The sequence below is a fragment of the Chrysemys picta genome, chromosome 17 (genome assembly GCF_011386835.1).
Source record: "Chrysemys picta bellii isolate R12L10 chromosome 17, ASM1138683v2, whole genome shotgun sequence".
Lineage (NCBI taxonomy): Eukaryota > Metazoa > Chordata > Testudines > Emydidae > Chrysemys > Chrysemys picta.
In genome coordinates this window covers 15,413,029-15,429,695 of record NC_088807.1, presented here as the reverse complement: position 1 = coordinate 15,429,695, position 16,667 = coordinate 15,413,029, and the positions used below count along the sequence as shown (strand labels likewise).

At 52.4% G+C, this 16,667-nt stretch overlaps 1 protein-coding gene across 1 annotated transcript; it reads left to right on the top strand.

Annotated features, from left to right (window-relative positions):
* Window positions 1-6,908: 6,908 nt before the first annotated feature.
* On the top strand, window positions 6,909-13,149 carry LOC101937520 (zinc finger protein OZF-like). The gene is made up of 3 exons (XM_065571161.1): window positions 6,909-6,956; window positions 7,354-7,549; window positions 9,271-13,149. Exons 1-3 carry the CDS (start codon window positions 6,909-6,911, stop codon window positions 10,554-10,556), a joined length of 1,530 nt encoding a protein of 509 aa, XP_065427233.1. The 3' UTR covers window positions 10,557-13,149.
* Window positions 13,150-16,667: the final 3,518 nt, after the last annotated feature.

The window sequence follows — 16,667 nt, the reverse complement described above, 5'->3', positions numbered from 1 at the left end:
GTTAAGCTATGTTACAAAAACAAACCAGTTTTGAAAATATGCTTAAACTGACTGAACAAAAAGCACATTCCTCTCTCAGTCAGCCACTTATATTCTATAGTCACTGGCATAAAAAAAACCTCCTGATTTCATGTGCTAGATTCCTTGGATGTAACAAAGCTACTAGTTCTCCAGTTCCCCACAGATTCTTTTGGGAAAATTAGGGCTAAAGCCATATTTTATCATTTTAAAAGGAATAAAATACCTCCCAGGCCTTGACTGAGCACAAAGGAGCAAAAATGGTCACAAAACCAATGATCTGATCTTTTTCAGGTCACCTTTAAAAATTCTGGATACATCATCTCACCTCTTCATCCATAAATCACACCTTTCTACCACTAGTTAATCACACTAATGAAGACAATGCTGATGGGATGGGCAAAGTGCTCACACAAGGGGGGAGGTATAGCTCAGTGGTTTGAGCATTGGCCTGCTAAACCCAGCATTGTAAGTTCAATCCTTGCGGGGGCCATTTAGGGATCTGGGGCAAAAATCTGTCTGGGTATTGGTCCTCCTTTGAGCAGGGGGTTGGACTAGATGACCTCCTGAGGTCCCTTCCAACCCTGATGTTCTCTGACTCTATGAAATTTAATAGATTGAGGGCAAATGTGATCATCTAATCTGAATTCCTGCATAAAACAGACCAGAAAATATCCCTGCATGAAGCCTGTAACGTCTCATTGAGCTACAGCAAATCTTTTGGGAAGATTCCATTCCTGATTTAAACCCTTCCACTGATGGACAATCCAATCTACCCCATTTTGGATTACATTTGATGGGCATTTTCTCCCCAGCAAAACATCACTTATTTTAAATGACTGCTTTGAAGTCCTGGGAATGTTCAGAGATTTATTATTTTAAAAGACAAACAGCTGAACATTAAGAATCCCCCTCTGCATATGGCTATAGCTTTTGGTAAGGAATAGTCATTTACATTCAGACAGGCACAAACTCTGAGGGTCCAGATCCCTTCACAGGATCTCTGGAATCACTTACAGGAAGCCTCAAAGAATTTACAAGGATTCATAGATTCCAAGGGCAGAAGGGATCACTGTGATCATCTCGTCTGACCCCCTTATAACAAACCAGGCCAGAGAAAACCCTCAAAATAATTCCTAAAGCAGATCATTTACAAAAACATCCAGTCTTGATTTAAAAATTGTAAGGGATGGGGAATCCACCATGACCCTTGGTAAATTGTTCCAATAGTTAATTACTTACACCATCAAAATTTACACCTTATTTACTGGCCGAATTTGTCTAGCTTCAACTTCTGGCCATTGGTTCATGCCATATATTTTTCTGCTAGACTGAAGAGCCCATTATCAAATATTTATTCCCCATGTAGGTATTAGGGCCGGCTCCAGCACCAGCGTAGCAAGCTCTGAGAGGCGTGAGGGACCCGCCGCAGAATTGCCGCCGTACAATGAAGCGGCGGTAGAGCTGCCGCCGAATTGCCACCAATCATGATTTATTTATTTATTTAGTTGCTACTTGGGGCAGCAAAAACGCTAGAGCTGGCCCTGGTAGGTATTTATACACTGTAATCAAGTCACCCCTTAACATTCCCTTTGTTAAGCTAAATAGACTGAGATCCTTGAGTCTGTCACTCTCAGGCAGGTTTTCTAATCCTTTAATCATTCTTGTGGCTCTTCTCTGACCCCTCTCCAATTTATCACCATCCTTCTTGAATTGTGAGCACCAAAACTGGGCACAGATTCCAGCAGTGGTCACACCAGGATCAAATATAGAGGTAAAATAATCTCTCTACTGATACTCAAGATTCTCCTGTTTATACAGCCCAGAATTGCATTAGCTGTTGTTAAGGCTCCTTCCCCACTCTGAACTTTAGGGTGCAGATGTGGAGGCCTGCATGAAAACTTCTAAGCTTAACTATCAGCTTAGATCTGGTCCACTGCCACCACTCCCAATGTGCTAATTCCCTTCCCTGGGTAGCCTTGAGAGACTCTTCACCAATTCCCTGGTGAATACAGATCCAAACCCCTTGGATCTTAAAACAAGGAGAAATTAACCATCCCCCCTCCTCTCTCCCACCAACTCCTGGTGGATCAAGATCCAACCTCCTTGGATCTAAAACCAAGGAAAAATCAATCAGGTTCTTAAAAAGAAGGCTTTTAATTAAAGAAAAAGGTAAAAATCATCTCTGTAAAATCAGGATCGAAAATAACTTTACAGAGTAATCAAACTTAAAGAGGCCAGAGGACCCCCCTCTAGCCTTAGGTTTAAAGTTACGGCAAACAGAGGTAAAGACCCTAGTAAAAGGTACATTTACAAGTTGAGAAAACAAAGATAAAACTAACACGCCTTGCCTGGCTGTACTTACAAGTTTGAAATATGAGAGACTTGTTCAGAAAGATTTGGAGAGCATGGATTGATGTCTGGTCCCTCTTAGTCCCAAGAGCGAACTCTCACCAAAACAAAGAGCACAAACAAAAGCCTTCCCCCCACCAAGATTTGAAAGTATTTTGTCCCCTTATTGGTCCTTTGGGTCAGGTGTCAGCCAGGTAGCTGAGCTTCTTAACCCTGTACAGGTAAAAGGATTTTGGAGTCTCTGGCCAGGAGGGATTTTATAGTATTGTACACAGGAGGGCTGTTACCCTTCCCTTTATAGTTATGACAGCTGTAATGGGAGCTCGTGTTCAGCTGATTATCCCCCTCAACCCCCAAATCTTTGTCAGCATCACTGCTTCCCAGGCTAGAGCCTCCCAACCTGTAAGTGTGGCCTGCATTCTTTGAAGGGAGGTTGCATGGAAGACACACCCAGCCAAAGTCCTTTTAGCTCTGATGCGTCTGATGGAGCAAACAGGTCCCTGTCAGCACTTAGCTATGGGGGAGATTTATCCACTGAGAGGACCCCATGGCTAATTTCTGTTGGGGGGGCAGTAATGGTAGAAGAGTTTAATATGGAGAATTAACACACAGCCCCCATTCTTCTGTCTCCTCTGTGCTGCCTCTCCTCTCCCTGTAACCTCCTTCACTGGGCAGAGCTGGTTAAATCTACCACCTTGCACTGTCTCTCCCGCTCTGCCTTATTCCCCCTCCCTTCTCTTCCTGACTCCATCCCCAGAGACACAAAGGGAAACCCTCCCAGGGCCTGTTCAGGGTCCCCTCTGCCCCTGGTACCGCATCCCAGCTCCCTCCTGCAGGCACCTCAACAAGGCAGCAGATTCCCAAGAGCTCCTGGGGCTGTTTGTGCAGAGTCACTGTCCTGCCCATCCTCAGCCCTTCCCCCCATTTCTCTCTGTTACCGGGACCCTCCGGCTCAGGTGTTAATGTCGGGGCTGCCCTAGGAGGCTGGTTCCCACTGGAGAAGGTCATATCTCAGCTGGGCACAGGGGGGACTTTAATGAAGGTCTGTCCCCGGCACAGACCCCAGGGCTCTGGGATCACATTCACAATGGAGCCAGCAGCAGCAGTGTCTAACCCAGGAAGCTCAACCCCCCATATCCTGAGCAGAGAAATTAGAGACAAATGCTGCCAGGGGGCTAGATCTAAAGAAACCCTTCTGATGCTACAACACCATCCCTCTCCCCCAGACACTGAAATGCAGCACGGGAGTCTTGGGGCTGGATCAAATAGAAAACAGAGGCTGGAGACCAACATTCAACCCACCAATCAAGGGATGCACTGAGTTCCCAGCCAGCCTCAGGTCTAGCCTGGGCCCATCCCTGCTCAGTATTAACAAACTCAAGCATCCAGTAATCACCAGATCGGATTCAAAACTCTGGGGTGTGTTTTGCCCTGGGGTGCGTTTTGAAGGAATACATTTGGGCTTCCTTTCCCAAGGCTCCTGGTGCCTGAGCCGTTAGGGTGCCCTCCACTCACCTTTTCAATCTTTTCCTCTTCAACTGCAAGGGCTGGAAAGTGACTTATCATTTGTTTCTGAGATTCACGTGGTCCCTGGAGCTGGGGCTTTAAGAAACCCACCAAATATCATGAGGCTTGTCTTAAAATCCTTAAAGTTGCTGCACTCAGCCAAAGCGCATCAGAAACTGGTTCAGCCAGAGTCAGGTTTCCAAAGGGCAGGAAGCACAGTGGGGGCTGGGCTCAAGCTTCCCAACCCCTTAGGATTCATGTCATTTTTCACCTGCCCAATGAACCTCACTTCCCCATCAGGGGGCTCAACCCAGCTCGCCCTATTACGGACACTGGAGTTTCTGTCTCAGGCACTTTTACAGCTCCCATAGTATCTGAGTCCCTCACAATCTGTCCCCAAAGCACCCCTGGAAGGAAGGGGAGGGTTATTATCATCTCCAGCTCAGAGGTGGGGAGCTGAGACCAGGAAAGTTGAAGCGATTTGACCAAGGTCACACAGATAGTCTGTGGCAGAGCCAGGTCTCCCACATTCCAGGCTCACATCTTAACCCTTGGGCTAGCCTTCCTTTCCACCCCGCTCTGTGATGGAAGTGATTCTCCCCTGGTCCTGAAGAACAGAGAGGAATCCGGGGTGAATTCTCATGCTGCATCTCCAGGAAGAACAACCCAAAGCAAATGAGGGGGAACACAGCCATCTCTGTGCCCTTCTGATTCCAGTCTGCCAGTGGGGCTGAAATGGGGCCTGGCATAACATAGGAAGGCCACGGGGCTGCTCTGTGTTACAGCAGCCTCCCCGGTGCTGCAGTGCAAGACAGAACAGCTCTTGTGACGTGTGCTGCAGCCTCACCCAGCTTTGCTACAAGAGCTCTGAAGTTTGCATTTCCCCTGGTTTGCAGCACACACACATTCCCAGATTGTCTGAGAGAACATCTGAGCTCTCTCCTTGGAAGATCAGACACTAGGGTGATGGGAACCAGTGTAAGAGCCAGGATGGACATTGTCCACACACAAAATTTGCCCTGATTTAAATTAAATCAGCTTAAAAACCACTTTAGTTAAACTGGTGCAAAACCATGTGGACACTTCTGTTGGTTTCAATTGGCTAGATCAGTTTGGCTGGGCCCTGTGCACAAGCTAAGCCGGGTTTGGAGTGACATAGCCTGTGGAATGACAGCTGTGACTTAAATGATGCAGAAGAAGAAAGCAGGCAGTTGGACTGTGGGACGGCATTATCAGCACCGGGTGGGACTCAGTTTGCTGAAGGATCTGACCCCATCTGGTTGGATGACATTAAGTGCACAGGGGCAGAAATTGCCCTGATGTGCCTCTGCTTTGGGGTCAGAGTCCCACCTTCCATCCGATGGGCCCTAGGTTCTCTATGCTTGGTGCCTCCTCTAGGACATTGCAGAGAGTGGGTGCAGGGAGCACAGGGCCATGATTTACCCCTGGGGAGGGTAAATTCATAGAAGGGAAAGGGGTGAGACAGGGGAATGGGGTGTGGATAACAGAGTCACTGCCTCCACCCCCACTCCTCATAGCAATAACCACTGCTAGCCCCCAACCAGCCACACAGACACAACACATGCCACAGGAGTATCAGCATTGACTGGCTGAGGGATACGCTTGAGGAGGCAGCTGTCCGTGGTGTGGAGCTGAACTCCATGCTGCTTTGAGAACTTGACTATACCAATGACATGGTCTTGTTAGCTCACTTTGGCCAACATCAGCTGCAGTGATTCACCAACCTGCTCAGGCAACAGCAGCGAGCATTGGGCAGGTTATTAATTGGGACAAAACTCACTCCATTGCCATTGCCCAAAGAGCCTCCAGACTACAGCAGTGCAGTATTAACCTGACCACATGAGACATTGAACAGGTGGCAACTGTTGATTACTTGGCAAGATTCAGGAGGGTCAGAAATTAAAGCCAGGACAATAATGACTCAGTTAGGGACACCCCAGGCTCTCAGTGACTCCCTACCCATCTCAATTAGTAAATGCCCTGTGCTGTAGAAATGCTGAGGATAATTGTCCCGGGGCACTTCTCAATGTTGCCAACTCTCACAATTTTCTTGGGAGTCTTGGGTTGCTTGGTGTTTTTTTCTCAAAGCCCCAGGCCCTGGTGTCCTGTGATTACGGAGCACGTGGAGAGTAGTGGCCAGATCGCTTCCTTTCAACAGGACAGGAGCTTATTGTAACATGGTTCCCTTCCCTGACTAGCTGCTAGGAGGCTACACATCTTAGTGCAAAGCAGGCCTTGGGGTCCAGAGCACAGAAGTGCTGGAACTAGGGGTGCTGTTGCCCCCCCAGCTTGAAGCAATTTCCATCATATACAGGGTTTACAGTTTGGTTCAATGGCTCTCAGCACCCCCACTATACAAATTGTTCCAGCAGCACTGCCAGGGCTCCTGACTCCTACAAGAGTCCACACGGCCAATGTCCCTGGCAAGAAAACAGAACAATCACCCCCTCCCCTCCCAACCCAACCCAACCCAACCAAGCTGGGTCCCCTCCAGCAACAACCCAAACAGCTTCTCACAATGGGGATGCGGGGGGGGGGGGGAGCTTCCCGGCCCCCAATCAGCCCAGACAGGCCCCTCCCTGCCCCCTAACCCCAACTCCCTGCACTGATCCCCCGCAGCCCGGTTCCTCCCACCTCCGCGCCCTGCTCTCCTCACGCAGCCCCCAGCCCAAGGCTGCAGAGGGGCAGCCCCACGAACACGCGACCCCGGGGGAGGGGGGTGAAGGACGCCAGGGGGTGCCTCCGCCCAGGGCCGGACTGAGCCCGTAGGGGATGAAGCCGCTGAGCTCTCCCGCCCAGGAGACAGCCCCAGCTGGATAGAGGGCGGGCCGGATCTGACTGACAGCGATCGCCCCCAATCCCCGCGCGCAGAGATTAACCCTGTGCTGGCCGGGGCGGAACCTTTGTCTGGGGAACCGGCCTCCCAAATCCCCCTGCGGCCGGGCGGGGCGGCGAGGTGAGGCGGGGGGCGTCTGGGAGCTGGGGGGCAGGGAGCTGGGGTTCGGGGCGGGATGAGCTGGGGCCTAGCTGTGCTGGAGGGTAGTGAGCTGCGGTTACAGGTGGGGGGATGAGCAGGGATGGGCCTGGTTGTGGTGGTGGGGATGAGCAGGGGGGCAGGGATGGGCCTGGCTGTGCTGGGGGGCAGGGAGCTGGGGTTACAGGTGGGGGAATGAGCAGGGGGCAGGGATGGGCCTGGCTGTGCTGGGGGGTAGAGAGGTGGGGGGATGAGCAGGGGGGCAGGGATGGGCCTGGCTGTGTTGGGGGGCAGGGAGCTGGGGTTACAGGTGTGGGGATGAGCTGGGGGGCATGGAGGGGCCTGGCTGTGCTCCATTGTGGCCTCTGTCTCCTGCTCTTCCCCCTGTATTTGGCTCTGGAATGGCCGGGGCTAACTCTTTCCCCCGTCCCAACGTCCCCCCAACCCCTAGCTGCCTGGTGACCCATGTGGTTGGTTCCCAGGTCACAGTGCATGTGACTGATGAGGACACGACCCCAGAGGAGATGGATGTCTCTGAAGCATTATGGGAATCTCAGAGCACCCAGCTGGAGCCACCGCAGCCCCATCCCGCATGGGGATCCTTGGAGGAGGCGGTACTGAGGAAGTACGAGCTGCCAGGCGCCCCTGGAAAGGAGCCCAGAGTTGGAAGAGAAATGGGTAAAGAGCTTGTGAAGGAGCCTGGGGTGGGTCTCCCCGGGGGCACTGAGGGGACAATGGGGAAGGGAGTCCCTCGGGCTGAGTGTGTGTGGGAAAAACAGGGGAGTGACTAGTTCAGGCTGTGGGGGTCTCCCCAGCAGGATTGCTGCCTGGGGAATGTGGGAGGCGGTGTGGGGGGTTGGGATGGCCAGTGGGTGTCTCCGAGATGACAAAGTGGCCCAGGCAGTGGGGATGGGACTGTGGGAGCTGGGTGGCCCCGTAGCCAGCAGTAGTGAACTGCCCTTGTGGTGCTTAGTGGCATTACCCAGCAGGTGCCCTTCCCCACCCCCATCCATTCCCTGAGGTCTGGGGGGCGGGTCCCTCTCGGCTGGGGAGGGATGAAGCCTATTCAGACCATGACAGTCTCCACTGCAGAAGGGCCCTAGAATCCTCTGCAGAAAGGCCTGAGGCAGTAGATGCTTACGGGACATTATTGGGGTGCCCCCGGCCTGGGACTTGAGAGGAAATATTTCAGTTATGATTTTCCTAAAATATGTTTATAGTCAGAAACCCAACTCAAGCCAAAACTATAACAAGGTTCAAAAAAGGATTAGATAAGTTTCCGGAGGATAGGTCCACCAATGACTATTAGCCAAGATGGTCAGGGATGCAACTCCATGCTCTGGGTATCCCTCAACCTCTGTTTGCCAGAAGCTGGGAGTGGACGACATGGGATGGATCATTCGATGATTTCCTGTTCTGTTCGTTCCCTCTGAAGCACCTGGCATTGGCCACTGTTGGAAGACAGGATACTGGGTTAGAGGAACCATTGGTCTGACCCAGTATGGCCGTTCTTATGTAACCCCCCCAAGTGGTCCATTTTGACCCCAGGGGAAGATATCTCTGTTTTTCAGTCATCTCTAACGTGGACGTGGATATGGGTGGGGAGCACGATCGCTGCCTAAAAATAGCCTGGACAGCAGCTCTGTCTAGTGGGGCAGGGGCTCCAAAGAGATTGGTTAGTGCAATTTACAAGGAGATTGGTCTGCGGAAGAATGAATGAATTGGGGCCTGAACGGACAGCAGGATTTATTAGTAGTAGTTTCACATTTTAAAACCCAACTCAGGGTGCTCTTCCAGTGCTCTGGGTGTGTATCCTACACCTTAAAAACACCAGTAGTAAATAGATCCATCTCCGCCCACCCCCTCCTCACAGCCTTAGTGAGCAGAGAGAAAGATGCTGGCATGCTAACACATCTGGGCTCTGAGGGACCAAGTGGAGGAGCGAGAGCCAACATTAGGATTCCTCCCAGAGAACCTCCTGCCAGCTACTTTCTCCCGTGGAGGATTCAACTCAAGCATCTCTGCTGATCTCAGCTGTGGCAGCGTAGCACTGGGAGAGGTGATCCTTCATGTAACCAGGAGCCAAGAAAAGGAGAGGGTCAGGGATAAGGAGTCTGTGGGTGGGAGAAGAACTAAAGAGATGGGACAGAGAGGGGGCAGAGGGAGTTTGGAGGGGAAGTGATGGGACTGGAGGAGAAAAGCTATTGTGGGCACTGGGGAAAGAGGAAGGAGACGGGGATGCAGGGCTTTCTGGTTGTGCCCCTCCATAGCCCCCTATTTCTGCACAGCTGACAGAGGGGTTCCTGCTGGGGGTCTCTCCAGTGGAGGGATGTGCAGTCACTCCCACTGTTGGACATACGAGAGACGAAATAATCTCTGGATTCTTTTCCATCCACCAGGTGCTGGAATCCTGAGCCGGGCTGAAGAGCAGCCTTGCAAAGAAGGGCCTGAAATGGTGCTGCCCCCCAGCGTATCACAGAGTGGCTCAGGAGAGAGCATTACCCATAGACCTGAGCAGGGAGGAGCCTGCAAGAGGCAGAAGAAGATCCCAGCAGGGAAGGAGCCAGGCACCGCAGAGGAACATGACAGCAGATTCAGGAAACTAACCCAGCTCTTTGCGCAGGGGAGACCTCAGACCACAGGGGATCTTCACCATGAGCAACATCATAGATGTCGACACTGTGGGGAAAGCTTCAGGGAAAAGCAGGAGCTCATGGATCATGGCAAAGTCCATGAGAGAGAGAGATGCTATCCCTGCGCTGAATGTGGAAAGAGATTCAGCTGTCCAGCACATCTCAAAACCCACCAGAGAAGGCACACACGCGAGAAGCCCTACTCGTGTGGAGAGTGTGGCAAACTCTTTGGCTATCTCTACACGCTGACTACGCACCAGAGAACTCACACGGGGGAGGGCTTGTTCCCCTGCGACGAGTGCGGGAAAACCTTCACCAGCCCCTCGGACCTCAACAAGCACCAGCGCTCCCACACGGGCGAGCGGCCCTACCCCTGCGCCAAGTGCGGGAAGCGCTTCAATCGGCTCTCCAACCTGAAGATGCACCACAGGACTCACACGCAGGAGAGGCCCTATCCCTGTGTCGAGTGCGGGAGATGCTTTGGCCACCTCTCCACGCTCGTGAGGCACCGGAGAGCCCACACAGGGCAGAGACCCTTCCCCTGTGCTGAGTGTGGCAAGACCTTCACCACCAGGACAGGGCTGAACAAGCACCAGAGAATCCACACAGGCGAGCGGCCCTACCCCTGTGGGGAGTGTGGAAAACGCTTCGGCTACCTCTGCGCTCTGACCACACACCAGCGGCTGCACACGGGGGAGAGACCCTTCTCCTGTGCTGAATGTGGGAAAACCTTCACCAGCCCTGCAGACCTGACCAAGCACCAGCGCTCCCACATGGGTGAGCGGCCCTACCCCTGCGCCGAGTGCGGGAAGTGCTTCAGCCAGCTCTCCAACCTGACGATGCACCACAGGACTCATACACAGGAGAAGCCCTACCCCTGCACCGAGTGCGGGAAGAGCTTCAAGTACCTGGCTTACCTCGCCATTCACAAGCGCTCCCACACCGGGGAACGGCCCTTCCCCTGCGCCGAGTGCGGGAAGAGCTTCACCAACAAGTCAGCTCTCACCCGGCACCAGAGAATCCACACCAGAGCTGCAGATGTGGACAAGTGAAGCCATCCCGGCTGCGAGCTCTGCTCCAGGCATTCACCAGGAATATTTGAAGTGGAGGAACTGAAAATGGTTCTACAGAGTCCGAGGGAAATCAGGCCTCAAAATCCAACTCCTGTTATCCTGTCACACACAGTATGGGTCTGTCTTCGCGGCACAGTTAATCCCGACTTTTAGCCCAACCTACTACTACCCACATAGAAAGCCTTCTGACCCATGATTCAGGGAGCTTTAATCCCAGACTAGTTTACAAAGTTGGGGATATAGATTAGAGCTCAGGCTGTCATTAAACTCAGGCTAAAACTCACCCACATTGCAGTGAGGACACAGGAAAAGTCCCCTCAGTGCTCATAGTCCTCGAGTGCTTTCCCACAATGCATCCCGAATAATAGACAGGTTCTTCCATCATTGACTGGGAAGGAATCGTACAGCATCTCAAAACAAAGAACCACAGGTCTGCCCCCAGACCAGACACACATGGGGAAGTGTAAACATGGTAATGCAGGTAGGACTTGCAGTAGGGACGTCGCACCTGGGCTAGGCTAACCAGGGTGCCCAGACCCAAGTGCCAATCACCTGAGTTCACTGTATTAAAACTTACCCCAATGGCAATGAGGAAGGCCGACCTTTGCTTTCTTCTCCTGAGGGGTCTCAGGGCCTGAACCCCCCAGCAGTGCCTGATCACTTTGGGTGTGTCCACATGGCAGAGTGTTGGCGTGTCTGGATTCCCGTGCCTATGAACTCATGCTTGCCAGGCCTGTCTGTGAATGTCCCCACACGACCCAGACCAATGGAGCCGTGTTCACAGTCACACGGCAATGACAGGGGTTTGGTGCTAGGATTTCTGGGGGTGTATGCCAGGGTCCCGGAGCCACTCTAGGAATTGGTTTGTGGTGTATTGTGGGAGAGCTTGTCTGTCTTTCCCAGACCCCTTTGTGGTGGAAGTGTTCTTAGCCCAGCAACACCTGTAGCTAAGGCACTTCAGGCCCTGCACACTTCTTGCTTCTGCCCACTCCAGCTGGTGCCATGCCATGGATCCAGCACAGTTGGAATTGCTGTTCCTGCTTGTGGCTTCACTGTTATTGCAGAGTATGGATGGAGGGGCTAATGACAGCAGACAGCATTTTAGCACAAGTTGCTGACCCACGGATGGCAGCAGTGGGTCTTGGAGAGGAGTTAATTCATGGCAGATTGATGACACCTTTTGCATGCTGTAGTTACCATGGATTGCCTATATGTAGACCAGGGCTTCTGATGCAGGATGGCTAGCAGAGTGTGGTGGGGTCACATCATCTTGCAGGCCTGGGGTGACCAGCAATGGCTCCAGAACTCCTGCATGAGGAAGCAGACCTTCCTGGAGCTGTGTGAAGAGCTTGCCATGCCAGGCCAGTCTGTACCTGTGACTCCATCCCCCCTTCCGCTGGGATCTCCAGTTCCCCCAGGCTAAAACCCATTTGGTCCCCACTCAAAAGCCTGTGATGCAGGACTGTGGGCTCTGCGCTTGAGGTGGGGATGGGTGCTCGGTCAACAGCCCTGTAGTAAGGGCAGGTAGTTGTCAGGTGCCTGCCTTTGCCTTGTGGTAGATGGTCATTAGATTTGTAATGTGCACCTTTGCTCTGCACAGCTATCTGCTGGATCCCCACCCCACCTGCCTCTGCAAGATCTTCTCATACAAGGGAATGTTTTGGGTGCTTCTCCCAAACTCAGGTTCCCTGCTATACGCACACCAGAGGTCAACCCAGCTAGCATCATGCTGGTGGGCAACTTCTCTGACTGCTCAGCAGAGCTGCGCTGAGCTGCCCAGAACATGGGGCAGGCTGCATGGAATGAAGGGTGTACATAAACCGGCAGGGATTATCTAAACACCAGCTCAGCTACATATGTGTTGGATAGTGAGGGGGTTAGAGCACAACTTTAACCCCATGTAAACTCTCTGGGGAAGTGACTGTCTTTTGTACAGCACCTAGCATGATGGGGGCTTGATCCACCACTGGGTCTCCTGAACTCTACCATAATATAAATAATGACCCTAGCTAGGCAAGCAAGCAAGCACATTTTTAAGGGTTGTGTGGGGATGCTAGGCTAAAACCCATGTAAGAACGCAGGCTAAGCCGGCAGTGTAGAACTACCTTCCCTGTTGAAAGGAGCTGAGGGGGTCATGGATGCAGAGATGATGGCAGATTGAGTTAGAGTGAATGGACAGGCTACAGCACCCTCCTTCAGTCTAACAGGAGGGGAAGCTGAGACTTGTGATGCAAAGCACCTGGATGTACAAGGGTGGGGATGGGGTGGAGGGCTGACTTGCAGGGCCATCTGACAAACCCTCTGCTCCTAGGGGTCATGGTGCTGAAGGGTTTTCCCCGGAGAAGCCCACAGGAGCTGGGTGGGACAAGATGCTGTGTTGAGCACTTTGCAGAGAGCTGGTTGTGAGCTCTAGACAGCGGCAGAGATGCAGAATAGCTGCTTTGTGGAACAGGGCTGGGCTACCTTATCTGAAGTTTCTGTGTAAGGGAGCTGCCTCCACTGCTTTGTTCCTACCACTCTCCAGGGAAACAGGACTTGTGTACAGTTTCTCAATAAACAGATTACACCACAATAATACTCTGGCTCCTTGCTTGCGGCCCAGTTAGCAGTACCTGGCGGGAGAAAGGGGCCTGGTGCTCCGGAGACAGTAACACTATTGCAGAATTTCCATGGATAATGGAAGAGCACTTGCCCCTGTGCACAGCTATTCATTTGATTGTTTGGGGAGGCAACACGTGGAGGAACTCACCCAAGATGTTACAAGAGTAAGAACCAGGGTAGCCAGAATTGTTGCAGGCCCAAGCCATTGGGCCAGTGTGTTTGCATCCTCACTGAGTGCCCAGAAGAGCAGTTCACGCTCTGGAGCACGTGTCCCGCTGTTCCCATGCAGACGTCATGCACCCTGTAGCACTGGGCCCCCAGAGCCAGCAAAGCCAGACTTGCAACTTCAACTGCCACCGCAGTTAGCAAGTCGTGTGTGCTGTGACTGGATACTGCTTTTTCTGCAGTCCTGGGGGGCTAAGGACCCCTCTCCACCCAGGCCTTGGGTACAGCAGGAAAACAAGGACCTGTAATTCACCTTTAGTCCAGCTCCTCCTCTAGTGGTAGCAGCAGTGCAAGCTGTGATGAAGATGCAGGATTGTAGTGCTGTTATCACTGTGTCATCTCCTCTGCCAGTTAGGGTGAGATGTTCAGCAGATTGTCCCAAGAAGATCTCATAGCTTTGGTCAAGGGTTGGTGCTGAAAACCAGGATGCCCCAGGAAAACAGCTCTGAGATGTCAGGGCAGGATGGCTGGGTGTCCCTTTCCAAACAGTCCGTGAGTTGCCAGAAGAAGAGGGAAGATGCTCTGCGTAAGGAATACAAGGGATTAGAAATTTCAGATGAGGAATGGGCCCCCAGTGAAAGTGGAGGAAGAAAAGGAGGATATAAATCAGCCACTACAAACTCCAACATCTCCGAGACATTTCTAATCTGTGAGTCTGGCCTCAAGCCCAGAGAGTGCTGAGAGCTGGTTATGTGGAACAAGCCCCACCTCTTTTTTGCTTGGAGAATTCCCCTTCTTGTACCCATGCCAGAGCTGGCAGGTCACATGATCTGCATATCCGAAAGGAGGCCTGTGCATCTGCTCTGGCCTGCTGATCCTATGTCCCAGTGTCTCGCTGTCCTGGCTACGGATCCTCTGCAGGTCCCTGGGGGTGACATACCCAGCCCCAGCTGTGGATTTACAGAAGCATAATTGTCAGAAAGTGCTGCAGTGTGAGCAGCTGCGTGATCTGCTCCTTGGTGCAGATCTCTGGCTTCAGCCATCAAAAGGCTGTAAACCTCTCCGGGCTCCCTGGCAATGGAATTGCATGAAGCACAGGTGCTGCATGTCCATGCTGATGTCATACCCTTGCAGGGTGGCTCCTTTCACCTTCCCATAGGCTCCAGCACCTCATGCATCCAGGCTCTTGTAGGCCTGTTGGGATTCCCCGATTTGGGTCACCCACTCTCCTCCCAGCCACTGGCAGGCTTCAGCATTTCACTCAAAGGAAGCCAAGGCCTCATCTCTGACCGCTTTGTGTTTCCCCATTAGGGCTAAAGCTGACACAACTTCACACAGGGTCTATATAGGGCCTGCAGCGCCTCCTGAACTTGGACTCCTCAACGCTGGAGCAACCCCTCCTGTCCCTCACTCCTGATCGCTTGTGCCATCTCAGCAGCTGCCCAAAGGTGGCTACGTGGATTTTCTCTGCTCCCTTTGGTTCCTTCCATGCGTCGGGGTCCACTGGACCATGGGTTTCAATTTTCACTTTAGTTGACTGCTCTCCTGGAGCCTGAACCTGGAGACCGAGGAGTTGACAGCTACCCTGCTTTGCAGCCAGTCTCTGTCTGGGGGCCCCAGCCTTATCCAAGCCCTAGGTTTCAAACTTCCATATTTCACTCCTGTTCCTGCTGGAAATAACCAGTCTCTAGGCTCACACCTGAGTGTCTAGTGTTTAAATCTCGCTTTCCACAACAGGTCACAACCCACCATCTAGGCTGGGTTGGGCAGTGTGAGAACAGGTAGTAACAGTGCAGAGGGGGCAAGTTTTTAGACAAAGCAACTGTTTGGTCCCTGGGTAGTGGGAGGGGCTTCTGACAGGTTTCAGACAGAGAGAGACAGAAAGAGAGCCAAATTCACTGCCAGAAACCCAGGTTGGGTTGCCTAGTGCCCTCCCAGCATGTTGAGTGTCACCAAACCTACAGCTCTGAAAACCAGCAACTACAGAGTTAAGGAAACGTCTCCCATACTGCAGCCCCACACAATCTTTCCTCTGCCCCCCTGGGGCTCGCAATTGGTATGAGGACCACACTAAACCTGCCCTACCCCTAACAGTGGTTGCTGTTTTCTACACTGTGTCTAACACAATCCTGTATCATCATTCCTCTTCATCCCCTTGCTGGGCTAGGTGCAGTGGCCAATCCAGGACACAGTTGCAGCTGGTTGTCAGCGCTCGCCCTGCCAGCTGAGGAGGTGCAGCTGCAGCTAGAGGGCAGGAGATCCCCCGTTTCCTGGCTGGGTCATGCAGAGAGTTGTGTAGATTATCCCAGTGGTCCCTCGACTCGAAATCTTGAGGATATGTCTACACTACGAAATTAGGTCGAATTTATAGAAGCCGGTTTTATAGAAATCGGTTGCATACAGCCGATTGTGTGTGTCCCCACATAAAATGCTCTAAGTGCTCTAGTCGGCGGACCGCGTCCACAGTACCGAGGCTAGCGTAGACTTCCTGAGCATTGCACTATGGGTAGCTATCCCACAGTTCCCACAGTCTCTGCCGCCCATTGGAATTCTGGGTTGAGATCCCAATGCCTGAATGATGCAAAACAGTGTCGCGGGGGGTTCTGGGTACATGTCGTCAGGCCCCTCCCCCTCCGTCAGAGCAACGGCAGACAATAGATTCGCACCTTTTTACCTGGGTTACCTGTGCAGACAACATACCACGGCAAGCATGGAGCCCGCTCAGCTCAGCTCACCGTCACCATATGTCATCTAGGTGCCAGCAGACGTGGTACTGCATTGCTACACAGCAGCAGCAGCTAACTGCCTTTTGGCGGTAGATGGTGCAGCATGACTGGTAGCCTTCATCGGCGATCTGGGTGCTGGCAGCCGTGGGGCTGCATTGCACCAGCCCCTTGCCTTTGGGTAGAAGATTGTATATTATGACTGGTATCTGTCGTCATCGTACTGCAGTGGCTGTCGATCATGGGCACCTGGGCAGACATGCTCAGTCCTATCAAACTGTCTTGATGATGATGGCTATCAGTCGTAGTATGCCATTTTCTGCCAAGCGCCCAGTATTTTCTGCTAAGCACCCAGAAGAGGCCGAGGGCGATCTGGGTGCTGGCAGATGTGGGGCTGGCAGACATGGGGCTGCATTACTACACAGCAGCAGCCCCTTGCCTTTTGGTAGAAGAGGGTATATTACGACTGGTATCCATCGTCGTCATATTGCGGTTCGATCAGAGGCACCTGGGCAGACATGCTCAGTCCTATTGAACCATCTTGACGATGATGGCTAACTGCCAAGCGCCCAGTATTTTCTGCCAAGCACCCAGAAGATGC

Bases quoted from the DNA above. Each gene is read 5' to 3' on its own strand.
- LOC101937520 (XM_065571161.1), top strand. From the start codon at position 6,909: ATGAGCTGGGGCCTAGCTGTGCTGGAGGGTAGTGAGCTGCGGTTACAG. The intron at 6,957-7,353 runs GTGGGGGGATGA...GTTGGTTCCCAG, and splicing joins GTAGTGAGCTGCGGTTACAG to GTCACAGTGCATGTGACTGA. The intron at 7,550-9,270 runs GTAAAGAGCTTG...TCCATCCACCAG, and splicing joins CAGAGTTGGAAGAGAAATGG to GTGCTGGAATCCTGAGCCGG.